The 18219-nt window shown below is 35.4% G+C and overlaps 2 protein-coding genes across 4 annotated transcripts in view; one reads left to right on the top strand and one right to left on the bottom strand.

Annotated features, from left to right (window-relative positions):
• pappa2 (pappalysin 2) overlaps positions 1–2223 on the top strand; it is an 82648-nt gene extending 80425 nt beyond the window's left edge. The window contains exon 23 of the mRNA XM_048163956.1: positions 1490–2223. Coding sequence (XP_048019913.1) covers positions 1490–1597 — 108 coding nt within the window. The 3' untranslated portion in view covers positions 1598–2223. The remainder of the gene's footprint in view (positions 1–1489) is intronic.
• Positions 2224–3287: 1064 nt separating this feature from the next.
• astn1 (astrotactin 1) overlaps positions 3288–18219 on the bottom strand; it is a 279541-nt gene continuing 264609 nt past the window's right edge. For all 3 annotated transcript variants that reach the window (XM_048163179.1, XM_048163180.1, XM_048163181.1), the window contains 4 exons: positions 17851–17983; positions 11219–11319; positions 10947–11130; positions 3288–4118 (listed from right to left, as the gene is read on the bottom strand). In XM_048163179.1, coding sequence (XP_048019136.1) covers positions 3881–4118; positions 10947–11130; positions 11219–11319; positions 17851–17983 — 656 coding nt within the window. In that variant the 3' untranslated portion in view covers positions 3288–3880. The remainder of the gene's footprint in view (positions 4119–10946; positions 11131–11218; positions 11320–17850; positions 17984–18219) is intronic.

The following is an 18219-nucleotide window of genomic DNA, read 5'->3' as shown; positions in this document are numbered from 1 at the left end:
GTGAGGCCTGCATTGACAACAAGATCATTAACACTTTCAGATGCACAGAAAGCTACTAAAGACATATTTAAAACAGTTCACGTGACTACAGTGGTTCAACCTTAATGTTATGAAGAGACGAGAATACTTTTTGTGCACCAAAAAACCAAAATAACGACTTTATTCAGCAATATCTAATGATGAGTGATTTCAAAAAACTGCTTCATGAAGCTTCAAAGCTTTACGAATCTTTTGTTTCAAATCAGTGGTTCGGAGAGCGACGTGATTTCAGTAAACGTGGCTTCGTTATGTCATATGCGTTTCAAAAAGTTTCGAAATTTCAATGGTTCACGTGACTTTGGCAGTTTGATACGCGCTCCGAACCGCTGATTCGAAACAAAAGATTCGTAAAGCTTCATGAAGCAGTGTTTTAAATACGTCTTTAGTGGCTTTCTGGGCATTTGAAAGTGTTAATTATCTTGCTGTCAATGCAGGCCTCACTGAGGCATCGGATTTTATCAAAAAATTTTTCATTTGTGTTCTGAAGATGAACGAAGGTCTTTGGGGTGTGGAACGACACGAGGGTGAGTAATTAATGACAGAATTTAGATTTTTGGGTGAACTAACCCTTTAAAAACACATGCACAAAAACTGCATGTTTTTCCTTCCACTAAAAAGTGGGCATTTACAACATGGTATAATAAACGATTTGTGAGGTATTTTGAGCTAAAACTTGACAGACACATTCTGGGGACACCTGAGACTTATATTACATCTTGTGAAAAGGGACATAATAGGTCCCCTTTAAAACGCATTCATAATAATTTTGATTATTTCGCGTGAAACTAAATCTAAACTTCAGCGTTCCAAAGAAATGCATTAAAGTGAATACTCTCAATTGGACCGCAATTGGACAATTGCATCCCGTAAACATCAGGTGAAATCAGCCCTTATCCTCTAGTTTCATATTTACTTTTCCTGCTGTAGGCCGCTTAGCTGGGAATTTGGGTTTATTTTGTAACCTGTGGTGATGGCACGAATCCTGGACAAGAACCTCCTCCTGTTGATTCTTAACATGTGTTCACCTCCTTTACTCATCTGCTCACAGTCGGGCTTTCTTTCTCTCTTTCGTTCCCTGCAGCACTGAATGTCCTAATCAATCCTAGCAATCCTTCTAGTGTAAAAACCCCAATCCTTGTAACTTTCTAGCTATGAAAATAAACACCCGAACAGGCCATTCCCCAAGTTTTTGTACATATTTATTCAATAGACTGTTATTCTATTGGTCATTTTGAGTAATTTAGTCAACAGTTGATATCGATCACACATCTGGAAAAAGGTATTGTTCGTTGTTTTGATCTACTGCGATGTATTTTCGAGCCGAATTACCCGAACCACACTTTGATCTCTCGTTCAAAGACTGCGTGTGGCTGCCACATACCGTATCAGATGTTTGTGGCCGAATATTTTTTGGACGCTCTTTGTAAAAGTGTGTCCGTTTGATTGACAGGTCATTCAGTTCGGGGTGGACTGCGATCACGATGAGTGCACCTGCCGTGACCCCGAAGCCGAAGAGAACAAGGACATAGCCAAGCGAAAGGAGCCAGGACCGCTGTGAATGATGGCGAGGCGGAGAGCGCGCAGACAGCTCTCAGACTGGCTTGAAAAGAAAACGTCAGTAACCTGAATGTTGTTCCTCGCTCCACATGAGAGGAGAGGCTGATCAAAGGCAGTAATTCAAACCATAGCATTGCATAAAAACAACCCTCTTCAACACTAATCTATAAAATAATACCTAATATATTTTCAAAATCTCTAACATAGATGTAGATGTAGATATGACCAATATTTTAGCCCACAATCATTTACGTACACCGTCGAGCAGACCAGAAGTGTTTCACGCGTAGCTGATATTTTATACAAATAGCTCTTGCTTGTTGTGAGCCATTTTCTTAACACCTATATGTCATTAATACAGGTATATAAACAAGTGTTTATCTCAGACTGTCGGTTCATTCAGAATTCTGGATTTTTTCCCCTCCTCGTCCTTATTTTATACCCTGTACATGTACATGCAAAACCTGTGAAATGCATGCGTGCTTTGGGAAAAGAAGGTTCATTTATAGCAATTGTAATGGAAATATATGATACTATTTTTGTATGCTCTTCATTCTGTTCAAGTGTAGTATCACTGTCATATCAATAAAGTACAAATACACACTATTAAAGACAAGTTTGGTGGGATTTTAAAAGTCCATTGTCTATTATTGTGCACGATATTTTCTTTTTTTTTCTTTTTCAAGATTTAATTTAAGATTAAAATTATTTTAACTATCAAATGGTGCAAAATGAAGACTGAAATACTATATGAAAGCAAGTATATTAAAGTCAAAAATTAAATATATTAAAGTATAACAAATTAATAATATAAGGAAATGAAATAGTAAAGAAAATATGTTTTCTAAATACGTTATTGATCTTACTGGGAATGATTCATCTGTGCGTTTCATTTTTTGACCTTAAAATGTTGATCTTCCAGTGATTTCACAGACACACTCTGTCGATATGTCAGACTTCTCCAGTGATTTTGTCCTCTTAAATTAAAATTCTGTCATTAATTACTCACTCTCATGTCGTTCCACACCCGTAAGACTCATCTTCAGAACACAAATTAAGGTATTTTTGATAAAATCCGATGGCTCAGTGAGGCCTGCATTGACAGCAAGATAATTAACACTTTCAAACTATGAAACTGCCAAAGTCACGTGATTTCAGTAAATGAAGGTTTCTTACATCATAAGTGTTTTGAAATTTCAATGGTACACCACTGGGGGGCGTGACTTTGGCAGTTTGATATGTGCACCAAACCACTGATTCAATACAAAAGATTCGTAAAGCTTCGAAACTTCATGAAGCAGTGTTTTGAAATCACCCATCACTAGATATTGTTGACGAAAGTCGTTATTTTGTTTTTTTGGCACACAAAAAGTATTCTCGTCCCTTTATAACATTAATGTTGAACCACTGTAGTCACATGAACTGTTGTAAATATGTCTTTAGTAGCTTTCTGGGCATTGAAAGTGTTAATTATCTTGCTGTCAATGGAGGCCTCACTGAGCTGAGCCATCGGATTTTATCAAAAATATCTTAATTCGTGTTCCGAAGATTAACAAAGGTCTTAAGGGTGTGGAACGACATGAGGGTGAGTAATTAATGACAGAATTTTCATTTTTGGGTGAACTATCCCTTTAAATCCCACTGTGTAACTTTAATTGTTCAACTGAAATTTGAACAAAAGCAATCATTGATTTAATTTGGGCACTTTTATTTGGAATAGGAAATCAAACATAAACAAGACATGTTATTGTACACAACTTTAAAATGATTATTTTCATAATACTGCTTATACTTTAAAAAACTTCTGTACAGTTTCTTGACCTCGCATACCTTAGTTTGAATACTACATTCAGCACATTAGTAATATATTTAATAATTAATTAACATTTACATTTGCTATAGCTCTTTCCATACCTATATGCACTACAGAGACAGACATTTTCAGCACATTGATAAGATACAGTTTTAGTTCTTGTGAAAAAGTCCTACCTATACAAGCTGGTGTATGCACTATTTGACAAAATACACCACTAGTTCTAAATGACACTTGAATGCAACTTTCCTTTGACTGTACACTGTACATTTGTATGTTCCAGCCCAAATCACTAGAATGCTTCTTGAAAAATCAAAATGGACTGCTCACGTTCCCACAAAATATTTTCTTCTTCATAATTAAATGACCAATTAAAGGTTAAAACTGATGGAGCAGATTCTCTAGAGAGAAGCCCTAAAGGGGAGGCCGTGTTTAGGTACAACCCCTGACTAGTCCTCTTGTCCAAATTGTTTAAAGTTCCTTTGGTTCTCCATAATCGTTGTACATAACAGAGAGCATCTGATCTTCACAGGCCTTACGTAAGTCTTGGCCGAGATTCACCCAGCTGAGCCCGAATGCTTTGGTATCTGTATAACGACAAGACAGATACTTGAGAGATGCTCTGCGCAAGCCAATTTTTGGTTCCTGGAGGAGACCCCGGCACCAACCGCTGAGTTCATCCAGCTGAGACAGGATCAATCCTGCTTTCCTGCAGTAGCAAACACAAAGATGATATTTAGTTAGCAATATATGTTAATATAGATACAGATTTTCTTTAAAATTCTTTAAAAAGGTTAAATGCATATGGAACAACTATACTATCTTATTGTTATTTTTATGAGGGGCACCACACCTATTGTACCTGTGAGTTTTATTATTCTTTTCTCTTTTTCCGCTCTTGAAGTCTATGGCAGCCCGTAGAACCTTTTGCAGGAAAATTATGAAATTTGGCACACAGATAGAGGACAGTCTGAATATGGATCAGAGCAATTTTGGAGTCTCTAACTCAATCCCTCTAGCGCCACCAACTATCCGAAGTTATATTTACATTTATGCTAATAACTTTTAAACCGATGGGACTTTTTTACTCTGATTCCTTGTCTCAAGATGATTCGAATGCACTCATGATATTTAAGATTTTTCAACCATTTTGACTAAAATCAAATACAATATCTTTAATTACTCGTTGCAGATGGTCTGATGCTTCCAGCCATTCTTGCATAACTCATCCTGTTTTTTTTTTTTGTGCTTGACCCCTTAATTGCTGCTTGCAGCTATATTTAGATGCAAAGATGCATTAAATTGATCAAAAGTTACTTAAAAGGCGCATGTTAAAAAATATTTTTTATGTGATATAAATGATGTTATTTGAACTTTTTATTCATCAAAGAATCCAGAAAAAAAATAATAATAATAATTTTCCACAAAATTAAACATCAATAATAAGAAATGTTTCTTGAGCAACAAATCAGCATATTAAAATGATTTCTGAAGGATCATGCGACACTGAAGACTGGAGTAATGATGCTGAAAATTCAGCTTTGCCATCAATGGAAGAAATTGCATTTTAAAATATATTAATATAGAAAATAGTTTAGATAAGAGTAATAATATTTGACAATGTTAAGTTTTATTGAGTATTTTTTCTTTGAAATAAATTCAAATGAATTCATAAATTCATTTGGACTCAAATCTAATTTGATCCCATTACTGTAATATTTGTTTTATTTTCGTCTCGGATGCACACAGCTCATTCCTTGTTCTGCAAGTTAGTAATTTCTGCTAACAGCCATTGTGATATTCATACCACATAGTTTTTATAATATCGCTGTTACGCAATGCTCTTGACACTGGCTTGAAATTTTTCTTCCTTCAGTGGTTTAAACATTGAGCATTCCATTCCGTTTATCCATTCTGAGAATGCCCACCTCACAAGCTGCTCCAGAGCATGAGACTGAAAGATTGATGGGAGACTCCAATATAATAAATATAAACTGCAGGCGATGGCCATATTCAGCTAAAACACAGGTCTTCTGTCTGCACCCCTTAAACGACGCTCTTCAAAATCTGGACCGGGGCGATTGATCATAAATCAAGCCTGTGGTGTTTTATATTAAACTCTAATGGCAAAGCCTTTAAAAATGAACAATTTCCCGCCAAGAATCTTTTGAGGTAACGGGACCGATTAGGTGAACGGCAGTTAAGGTTAAGTACCTGTGAATTCTATTAGCGACAGTGACTTGAGAGGACATTTAATGAGGATGTGTGAATGCGGTGAAGCGCCAATATCCTTCGCAAAGGACAAAAAGCTGAAATGCGATACCAAGAGTATGGAAAGAACGCTTCATTCCTAAGTCATAGCTTCACTTCAAACTCCTGCCAAACCAGAAGCTCAACACTCTACTGTATAAATACCGAAAACCAAATCTGTGTGGACCAACCAGGCTTTGGGGTAGCAAAGTGCATTTTTAAGGGTTCACAATTAAAATGTGGCTTAAATCGATTAACACTGCGTTCCGACTGATTGCTTTCTGCGATGCATTGAGGTTTAACGTAACAAAACTCAAGTATAAAATCATTATTTACTTTGGATTCCACTTAATTCACAACATATAATAATGGAATTTTAATGATGTCAGAAATCACTAGCATATTAAATCAAAAATATTCCCATCTGCTTTCGAGATGCTGTCATTTATATCATTCTTTTGAATGTATTTGTGTTTTTAATATCTTGCCACATTTCAGTGGTTGTAGGAATTTGGATGTTTATTTGCTTAAAACAAAACCCTGTGGTTTGTTATCCTTTAATTTTTCAAAAAAGCCCGTTTTGGTCTCCAAATAGCAACGGTTGTCACCATAAATCCCAGCATGTATGGAAGTGGAAAATGGCCTCTAATTTCCAAGGTCTTGGCCTCTGCCAGTGCCTCTCTCTCACTCTCGCTTTCTGAAATCTCTTGCGCTAGTCTGGGAGGAAACAATCAGCTGCATTCCACCGACACCCGCACCGGCCCACCTTCCATAACATCTATTTGAAATAGCCTTATAATTACTCGTGAGGGAGTGACAGCGCTCCATACTGTAACTGTATAGCATTAATCTCCAACAAAAACAACGAAAAACTTTGACCGAATGCACTGAATTCCACCAATTAAAGCCTGAGTCAGTCCCACCAATTAAGAGTGAGTCACAAGACGACCTGTATGATATCTCAAAAAGAAAGAAAACATACTGTAAGAAATATTCTGTTTTTTAATTTTTTTTTTTATAAATCCATTTTGTTCCAAGCCAGAACCGGTTTATATGCCGAGTGGGATCAGTTTAGTGACAATTATCTCGTATTATGTCTAGTTGATGAAAATTGCATTTAAATGAGGAAACCCCAGTGAACCGCATTCCTTTGATATGGAAGACTTAGAAACTAATTCTCTTTGTTTATACTTCCTTCCTATCCTATGCCTTAAAAAATGCTGTATGGACGTAATGAGATTGGAAATGACGCATACGAGTTGTTTAGAAGGCAGAGGCTGTGGAGATAATGGCCCATCTCCACAGACCTCCACTTGAACGGCTTATCTGAAGTCTAAAAACTTGCGCAATGTTTCATGGAACTGGGTCGATCACAGGGGCATGATCACACGCTCTGGATAAATTCATATGAATGAATGTTGTTTTTGAGTTATCTTGATGCATTCGTCGTAGGAGACAGCTTTAGGGGGTCAATTAATACTAATTGACCTGCTGTTAAGTTCATCAAAGTTCTCAAATCTCAATGATGGCCACTGATAGAATTAACAACAGGGCCCTCCTTATGGAAAGGTTAATTGTAAATAATAAGTTCTCTAGTGAAAAAAAAAAGAAAAAAAAAAAAAATCTACTAAAATGTGTTTTAAATACATTTATTTTGTGCTAAGCATAGTACAAATACGTTTAAATATTTATGTGCTAAATAAAAATACCCTGTAATTTTACTTTTGGTATTTGAACAACTAATTTTGTATTTTAATTGTGTTGGAAGCAGTGCTGAGGTCCAACTAAAGATATACTCAAGTATATTTGAGTGTGCTAAAATGGAACTTTTTAATCACAATTTCATCAGGATAAACAGCTACTTTTGAATGTCTGTCATCTGTAGTTTACCCTAAGGCAGGAGCAAACTAGAACATGCTAAGTAGCCAAACTTTGACTCCTCAGGTACTGTATGACTGAAAAAAAAAATATATATATATCTTAGGCCTGAATTTGATTAAACTACCATGAATCCATGATCTTGGTTTGAAAGCAGCACTATTGAAGTCCTCACAACAGTTAATCACAGGGCATCAATCACACTAGGTGGGATAGAGTTTGATACAAGTGTGTTTTAGTGCAGTAACTTGGGAGCAAGAAAGGAAAACCTTGCAACATGGAGACGATTAAATACAACCTTTTAATTTGAACCGAGGCCTCAGGTACGCTCGTCCAAATGGCCTTAATTAAATTCACCTGCCTACTGTGCATCAGCGAGGAAGCGTTCAAGTTTTATATCGAACACATGGCTACGTTTAGAAAGCGTTTCAGTGCAATTCTAAAAACCAGACCTTATTTGTCTTTGGTTTGTTTTGGAGGGTGTATAAAGATTACCACCCTGTTCTGTGGTCAGCATGATGCCTTAGTGATCCCTTTAAATGTACTGTAATCAGTTTGATTGCATTCAATCTAAACCTAATTAGCACAAATACCCTAATCACATGTCTGACGTTAGAATCTGTAATAGAATAATCTGCGTTTACTATGTAATTTAAGAAGCAATAAAAAACATAAAAAAGCACATAAAAGCTTGTGAAACAAGATATCAGGTTTAATTGCAATCAATAAAAATTAATGTGTCCCCCTAACATTCTCACTGCGCTGAGCTCAATGAAAATATAAATCCAAGATTACGTAAAAAAAAAAAAAAAAAAAATGGCGAAATGTTGATCGTAAATTAGGGTGTAACGGTACACAAACATGACCGTTCGGTACGTACCTCAGACATTACTAACAGGTAAAGCAAATATAATGAATTTATAAGCTAATATAGTGCATATATTTAGTGAAATGCTCCCCTCTAGAGTTCAGTGTGAAATAACATGCTGTGGACACTGAATGACTTGCCTGAGGTAAATGTAATGCTACGTGAGATCTTATTCTCAAGCTTATTGATGTCTTTCCGCGGTTGAAACACTGGTTGAGAGATTACACGTAAACATAGCAATGCATAGATCGTCTGTTCTTCTTCTGCTCTTTTTACTGGTAGCAAACAGAGTTGCATTACCGCGTGGATCAGAGTGTGAATTGCCTGTGACTGACTGTATTCGTCTGACTGCATGCACCGAACCGTGACGTCCTTACCTTGGCGGTTCAGGACGGGAATACATGTACCGTTACACCCCTATATATATATATATATATATATATTATTACTAAATAGTTTATAAAAATAGTTCATATAATTAATTAAAATATTTAAACATTCATTCAACTTTATTTACATAAAAAAAAAATAGATAAAACAAATTGAGCATTTTATTTAATATTTGTTTGTTTTTAAGCGTAGCATTGCGCTGTTAGCTTAGCGACATGCTAACATTAAACTATTGAAATCAACTGCAAGTCAAGTGTCCAGTGTGGTGTATAATTTGGAACCAATTTGGAACACTCTACTATGTAGAGCATCCCAAACTGTTTACTTATGAATTTCCATTATGGTTGCAATGCTATCTTAAAGGGTTACTTTGTCATTAGTTACTAACCCTCACGTCGTTCCAAACCCGTAAGACCTTTGTTCATCTTCAGACCACAAATGAAGATATTTTTAAAGGTGCCCTCGAATGAAAAATTGAATTTATCTTGGCATAGTTAAATAACAAGAGTTCAGTACATGGAAATGACATACAGTGAGTCTCAAACTCCATTGTTTCCTCCTTCTTATATAAATCTCATTTGTTTAAAAGACCTCCGAAGAACAGGCGAATCTCAACATAACACCGACTGTTACGTAACAGTCGGGATCATTAATATGTACGCCCCCAATATTTGCATATGCCAGCCCATGATCGAGGCATTACACAAGGGCAGCCAGTATTAACGTCTGGATCTGTGCATAGCTGAATCATCAGACTAGGTAAGCAAGCAAGAACAACAGCGAAAAATGTCAGATGGAGCGATAATAACTGACATGATCCATGATAACATGATATTTTTAGTGATATTTGTAAATTGTCTTTCTAAATGTTTCGTTAGCATGTTGCTAATGTACTGTTAAATGTGGTTAAAGTTACCATCGTTTCTTACTGTATTCACGGAGACAAGAGAGCCGTCGCTATTTTCATTTTTAAACACTTGCAGTCTGCATAATTCATAAACACAACTTCATTCTTTATAAATTTCTCCAACAGTGTAGCATTAGCCATTAGCCACGGAGCACTATCAAACTCATTCAAAATCAGAAGTAAACAATATGTTTACATATTGTTACATATTACATATTACATAACAACTGTTTAGAAGTAAACAGTATACGATACTCACATAATCCAACGCATGCATGACGAACACTTTGTAAAGAGCCATTTTGAGGGTTATATTAGCTGTGTAAACTTTGTTAAGGCACTGTTTAAGGCAAGCGCGAGCTCTGTGGGCGGAGAGCACGAGATTTAAAGGGGCCGCAGCATAAAATCGGCGCATTTATAATGATGCCCCAAAATAGGCAGTTAAAAAAATTTATAAAAAAAAATCTATGGGGTATTTTGAGCTGAAACTTCACAGACACATTCAGGGGACACCTTAGACTTATATTACATCTTTTAAAAACATAATCTAGGGCACCTTTAATGAAATCCGAGAGGTTTTTCATCTCCCATAGAAAGCAACAAAATTACCACATTCAAAGTCCAGAAAACTAGTAAAGACATTGTTAAAAGAGTCAACGTGACTGCAGTGGTTCAACCTTAATGTTACGAAGCAATGAGAATACATTTTGTGCACAAAAACAAAGCAAAAATAATGAGTTTATTCAACAATTTCTTCTCTACCCTGTCATTATCCTGCACCGTTTACGTTGAAGACACATTGCAGAGCTTCCAGGTTCTACGTCAGAACGCCGGCTCAGTATTGGCCGACGCTGTTCATGTGAGCAGGACAAAGCATGAGTGTGATTCTGACGCAGGAGCCGGCCAATAATGAGTCGGCGTTCTAAAGTAGAACACGGAAGCTCTGCAATGTGTCTTCAACCACTGTAGTCACGTTGACTTTTTGAACAATGTCTTTACTACTTTTATAGACCTTAAATGTGGTAATTTCATTGCTTTCTATGGGATATAAATAAACTCTCAGATTTCATCAAAAATATCTTGTGTTCTGAAGATGAACGAAGGTCTTACAGGTTTGGAACGACATGAGGGTGAGTAATTAATGACAGAATTTTCATTTTTGGGTGAACTAACCCTTTAAACGGTAGCTGCCTATAAGCATTTAACTAGGTTTTGTAACAGAGCTTAAGAATCGTCTTACAAACCTGGGCCCCAGTTCATCTTCACAGCGCCAAGTGAACTCTCCAAAGCTCTCGTAGCGCTGGTTGTAGTGGTAAAGTACTCGGTGGAGGGTTGGTGAGCCCAGGTCCATGAGCGTGTTGTAGGCCGTCTGCTGTTCCTTCCCGCTGGTGTAGCCGTTGAACAGGTTATAAATCTTGTCTGCTATTTCTGAGGGGATATTAATCCAAATCAAATCACTTATGATCTTCTGAATATTGCCCTAAGTTCATTCTACAATATGCAAGCAATTCTCTACCTTGAGCCTTGACGTCATCCACGGCAGGACAGGGAGTTTTGATCGTCACCTCACTCGGACTGGAACGCCGACCCGTGTTGTCCACTGCCCACAGCCGAAACCTGCCATTGCACAATTAGACATTTGCCACTTACTCAATTCTCAAATTTGGTTCAGAAATACAGTATTTTTAGGTTGCACTCTGTGATAGTCCACTTTAGACATTCTACTAGACTGTTAGGTTAGGTTAGGGTTTGAGTTTGAGAATAAGTTACTTATAATCAGTAGAATGTCTGTTGGAGGACCCTCGAAATAAAGTGTCCCAAAAATGAAAACTCTGTGACCATTTATTCACCCTCATGTCGTTCCAAACCCGTAAGACTTCAGTTCATCTTTGGAACACAAATGAAGATCTGAGAGCTTTCTGTCCCTCCATAGACAGCTACGCGACTAATACTTTGACATTTCAAACATGATCGCTTTATATGATGAACAGATTGAATTTAGGCTTTTATTTTATTCAGTGGACAGACAGAAAGCTCTCACATTTCATCAAAAAGATCTTCATTTGTGTTTCGAAGATGAACGAAAGTCTTATGGTTTTGGAATAACATGAGGGTGAGTAATTAATGACAGAATTTTCATTTTTGGGTAAACTAACCCTTTAATGGTGGGAAAAGAGTTAAGCAGACAATCTAGTTGACGTGAAAGTGAACCAAAACTAAAGCAGACCATTGAACAAAAGTGTGACCTATTTTTATCTTTGAACCTTTTGCGATATGATTGGGATATGTTGCAGGCCACATCTTCCAACATCAGCTCAACATGTTCAGAGCATGTTTGTTAAACAAAAGGCTATGATTCCCATTAAAATATATCACTACTAGTACTACTACTACTACCAATAATAGTAATTTAAGATGCATGTCTTAAAAGCTAACATTTATCTAAATAAATAAGCTCAAGGTCAAGGTTAAATGAATAAATACGTGTATTTGGATTTATTCCGATTTGGTTGGAAATAACACTTCCAAATAGATCTCGGAAATTATGAACCATTACCTTTTTAGGAGTCTTTTGAAGTTCGGAGTCAACAAATTGTTTCAGTGTGTGAATTATGTAATCATATAACAGCATATACCTCTATTAAAATCAAAATGCATGACTGCACCACTCCCATTACATAAGCATGAGTTTACCTTCGGCTCACGGCTTTGATTTGAGGATCCCATAAGTACAGACAACTCAACTTGAACAATAGCAACCAGCTGTGGTGGTGTACCCACTCACTCCGAAAAGATCTCTGCAATTACTCTATCAATGATGATATGTGCCGCAGGCTACGAGAGGCAGGTTGTAAAGATTAAGTTGAACTACATCCCCATCTAGTGGAAGATATAAACAACTACCACCTGCAGTATCACAGCTGTGAGATCCTCTAAGTGCCAGGAAGAGAGTGAGCTAGGGAAAATGTGATCCACTGTTATGTCCGTGATTTATTGATGAAAGTCCTCCATGTAATCTAACCTATGAACCTCTGCTCTCTGAGGGTTGTTTATAGTCTTTTCTCATCAAAGCGGGCAGTCATGACCTAATGGTTAGAGAGTCAGACTGGTAACCAGAAGGTTGCAGGTTTGAGTCTCGATTCTGGCAGGAAATTACTGAGGTGCCCTTGAGCAAGGCACCTGACCCCCAATTGCTCCCTGGGCAGCAGAGCAAAAATGGCTGCCCACTGCTCCGGGTGTGTGTGTGTCCACGGTTTGCAGTGTGTGTGTGTGTTACTACTCCTAAAATGTGTGCGCTCGGACAAATTCCGAGTACGGGTCATCATACTTGGCCGTCACATGTCACTTTCTCTTTCAAATACAATTATTATTATTTTTTTTTATTAAAACCACCTTGATCATTAATATTAACTATATTTATATTTCACACACCTGTTTTGGTGACAGTAGTCTAAGCCCCAGTGTTATTTTTAGTTTTATTAATATTTGCATTTATACTTTTTTTTTTACTTTTTGTTTACATTTTAGTCATTTCGTTATGTGATTTTTTTTTTTTTAAATATTGCTATTTAGTTTTAATTTATGTTCAGTTTTAGTATTTATTTATTAATAAACATGAACTTGTTTCAGTTTATTGCCAAGGCAACATTTATTTTCGTTTATTTTTTCAACTAATATGTAGATTTTATTTTAGTTTTATTTCAATTAACAGAAATGTTTTTAATAGTTAATAGTTTTAGTTAACGATAATAACCCTGCTAAGACCACACTGAAAATTGTGAAATGAATATTTTAGGTGGAAAACCCCCCCCCACCAAAATAGGACATTCATTTAATTTGGTTATTTTGCTGATATCATTTTGAATTAAAAAAATGATTTAAATACAAAAATAAAAATGATGCAAAACAGAAGCATTTCCACTAGCGGTCTCAGACTTTTGGACCCCACTGTGTTTTTCTTGAAACTTAAAACTCTGAAGTGAACCTGACAACAACACAGAACAGGTCCATAAATAATATAAAGACAATATGTGCTTCTTTGAACAATGTTCAAATATTAAAAACGTTTGAAAAGAAGTATACTCAATCCTCCCGCTGGGCTGGTGTAATCTCTCCAGCATGCCCTGCATGTCCACATGTGAGCTAACTGCCTACATATGTGTTGGACATGTAGCACAGGAAATCAGGAGGAAAGGTAACAGGGTGTTTAAATTCAAGCACCTACATGTTGGAATACCCACATGAAAATTCCATGAACACAGACAAGTGCAAGCAATGCTGCAATGAGGAAAACTGCAAACACAGATGTTACACATATGGATGAAGTTCAATTCTATGTCCTTAATAGGTATGTAATATAATTAATATAATATATTACATAATTTATATTTGTAAATGTATTATTGTTATTATTATTAACCATATTACATTATTACATAACCATTATTAACAACAATATCATGATCATCGAGTGAGAGAACCACAGATTTATATTGGAATTTAAATTTTTAAGCTTGCTATGAGTATCATGATATATTGTGACTTTGTGACAATTCTTTTTTTCTTGCAATTGCAAGTTTACATCTCACAATTCTGACATTTTTTTTCTCAGAATTGCGATATAAACTCACAATTGGTAGTTATAAAGTCAGAATTGCGTGATATAAACAATTGCGAGTTGTAAAGTCATAATTACATGATATAAATTCAGAATTGCGTTATAAAGTCAGAATTGCATGATATAAAGTCAGAATTACGTGATATAAACTCATATTTTGGAGTTATAAAGTCAGAATTGCATGATATAAACACAAGTGCAAGTTATAAAGTCAAAATTGTGTGATATAAACTCACAATTGCGAGTTATAAAGTCAGAATTGCGTGATATAAACAATTGCGAGTTGTAAAGTCATAATTACATGATATAAATTCAGAATTGCGTTATAAAGTCAGAATTACGTGATATAAACTCATATTTTGGAGTTATAAAGTCAGAATTGCATGATATAAACACAAGTGCAAGTTATAAAGTCAAAATTGTGTGATATAAACTCACAATTGCGAGTTATAAAGTCAGAATTGCGTGATATAAACAATTGCGAGTTGTAAAGTCATAATTACATGATATAAATTCAGAATTGCGTTATAAAGTCAGAATTGCATGATATAAAGTCAGAATTACGTGATATAAACTCATATTTTGGAGTTATAAAGTCAGAATTGCATGATATAAACACAAGTGCAAGTTATAAAGTCAAAATTGTGTGATATAAACTCACAATTGCGAGTTATAAAGTCAGAATTGCGTGATATAAACAATTGCGAGTTGTAAAGTCATAATTACATGATATAAATTCAGAATTGCGTTATAAAGTCAGAATTACGTGATATAAACTCATATTTTGGAGTTATAAAGTCAGAATTGCATGATATAAACACAAGTGCAAGTTATAAAGTCAAAATTGTGTGATATAAACTCACAATTGCGAGTTATAAAGTCAGAATTGCGTGATATAAACAATTGCGAGTTGTAAAGTCATAATTACATGATATAAATTCAGAATTGCGTTATAAAGTCAGAATTGCATGATATAAAGTCAGAATTACGTGATATAAACTCATATTTTGGAGTTATAAAGTCAGAATTGCATGATATAAACACAAGTGCAAGTTATAAAGTCAAAATTGTGTGATATAAACTCACAATTGCGAGTTATAAAGTCAGAATTGCGTGATATAAACAATTGCGAGTTGTAAAGTCATAATTACATGATATAAATTCAGAATTGCGTTATAAAGTCAGAATTGCATGATATAAACTCACATTTTGGAGTTATAAAGTCAGAATTGCATGATATAAACACAAGTGCAAGTTATAAAGTCAAAATTGTGTGATATAAACTCACAATTGCGAGTTATAAAGTCAGAATTGCGTGATATAAACAATTGCGAGTTGTAAAGTCATAATTACATGATATAAATTCAGAATTGCGTTATAAAGTCAGAATTGCATGATATAAAGTCAGAATTACGTGATATAAACTCACATTTTGGAGTTATAAAGTCAGAATTGCATGATATAAACACAATTGCGAGTTATAAAGTCAGAATTGCGTGATATAAACAATTGCGAGTTGTAAAGTCATAATTACATGATATAAATTCAGAATTGCGTTATAAAGTCAGAATTGCATGATATAAAGTCAGAATTACGTGATATAAACTCACATTTTGGAGTTATAAAGTCAGAATTGCATGATATAAACACAAGTGCAAGTTATAAAGTCAAAATTGTGTGATATAAAGTCAGAACTGCATGATATAGTCAGAATCGCAAGTTATAAATTCAGAAGTATGTGATATAAACACAATTGCGAGAAGAAAAGTATGAATTGTGACTTCATATCTTGCAGTTCTGCCTTTATAACTCGCAATTGCGAGTTTAAATTTTACAATTCTGAGAAAAAAGTCAGAATTGTGAGATGCAAACTTGCAATTGCGACAAAAAAAGGCAGAATTGTGAGAAAAAGTTGCAATTACCTTTTTGATTTTTGATTTAGTTGCGGAAACAAGCTTCCGTGTTTACTGAAACCTTTTCGTGGTGTACGCAGCCCTGTTTAACACATCAATCTCTCTATTTCCCTGTTTCTGCTATAACCCTGAAGTGCACCCTTTGACGCACTTTAAAACCATTCCAAAGTATGAAATGTTTCCCCAGCTGTATCTGAAGCATATAAAACTCGCTCAAATTGAATGGGGCCTACTGGGCGAGCAGACCATGTTCTTCCCCATGGCACAAAAATGATTGTTCCTGAGAAAAGGATGTAATGCGTCACATAACTATCCAAGGGAGGGTAAACAGACGGAGGCCCAACACGCAATTATCACTTCCAAGAGAAGACGTCGGGCTGATGTCACCGGCTTTTATACAAAGGCGATGATTGGGCCAATTATACTTTCCAAGAGGACTCCTTACCTGCTACAGAGACAGCCAAACTATTTAGTGAAAAGCATATGCTAAATCAACTACTGATATTGGAAAATTTACATAGGTAGGAAGTACTCCAGACATATTTTACACAAATCATTATCGGATTTTCACAGCCTTAGTTGGATATAATTGCTTAGACTCACGCAGATATTAAAATCCCTCATCTGACTGAAGACATGCAACACAACGTCAGTTCAAAGTCCAAGTGAAGCGTCCAGCCAAAAGTTGGGCCTCTATGTTTCGTTTCTCACTGAGCGCTCAGTGACGATGCCTCTTGCAAAAGCAAAGGAAACAGGTGTTCCATGCTGAAGAAACCTGGCATAAGAAACACTGTGAACATAAGGCCTGGAGGTGACCTCTTCTATTTAGATTTGAGATATTTTATTATTACAGTCCCACTTTATGTTAGGTGTCTTTAACTACTATGTACAAATATTAAAATGAATCACTTATTGTGTAAATATTGTATATGTTTTTACATTATACTTAAAAAAAAAAATACCTGCATGTAATTACATCTTGATTTCTGTAATTACATCTATAATACATCTTTTTTTTGTTGCAACCATACCAACCTATGTTCTCCATTTCATTTGTCACATCTTTGAGCCGGTCGTGACATAAGAAATAGTAATAATAATTAATATTTTTATTATTATTATTATTTTAGAATATGTCCATATGAATTTTGGAAATAATAAAAACAAAATTATTGTTGTTGTTTTTGTTATAGAATATGTCAATATGAAAATTGGAAATAATAACAGTAATAATAATTCTTTTTTTATGTTTTTAATTAATAATAATAATAATAATGAATAATAATAATTATTTCCAAAATGCATATAAATCAAAGAGGACATGAAGGATTTGTCAGGACATAGTAGTGTTTCTTTCATTTCTGTTTTTCATAAATGCAATATATATTTAAATCAATTTAAAGTATTATAATATGACAGGTGGTTTTAAGGATAGGGGTACTAATGTAATATCATTTTGATAAACTTAAGAGAAAATCAAATAAAATGACATATTTGTGTTGGGAACATTATAGTGCTCATCTCTGATTCATTTCAAAGTGGAAATGCTGCTATTTAAAAAAAAAATTGACTCAATTAAAGTCGTGTGTAGTTCGTTACATAGCAGCAGGAACTCACATGTATGTGGTGTCTGGCTCCAGGCAGCGCATGATCAGTGAGATAGATGAGAGGGGATCATGGATGTCCCCGAGCATCACACACGGAGATTTGGCCCCCGACATGATGTCATCCACAAAACTCAACATAGTCTCTGTGAAGAGAAGAAAACTTTGTTTGGCACACACACACATAAATATGTACACACAAAAAAGTTTACAGGACCTAAAAAAAACCATTTTGATCTCTCATGATGGTTTTTAGGTCACCAAACCATTTAGAACATCTTGTTTGTGTGTTTAATTTCTAGTGTTTCTAATCAAGTATGATTAATGATATGTCATTTGGAGACAACCATGCTTGCGCAGGGAAAACAAACAGCAGCAAAAC

This window comes from Megalobrama amblycephala, linkage group LG17 (assembly GCF_018812025.1).
Source record: "Megalobrama amblycephala isolate DHTTF-2021 linkage group LG17, ASM1881202v1, whole genome shotgun sequence".
NCBI lineage: Eukaryota > Metazoa > Chordata > Actinopteri > Cypriniformes > Xenocyprididae > Megalobrama > Megalobrama amblycephala.
The sequence above is the reverse complement of the archived record's forward strand: the minus strand, read 5'-3'. Positions and strand labels throughout refer to the sequence as shown.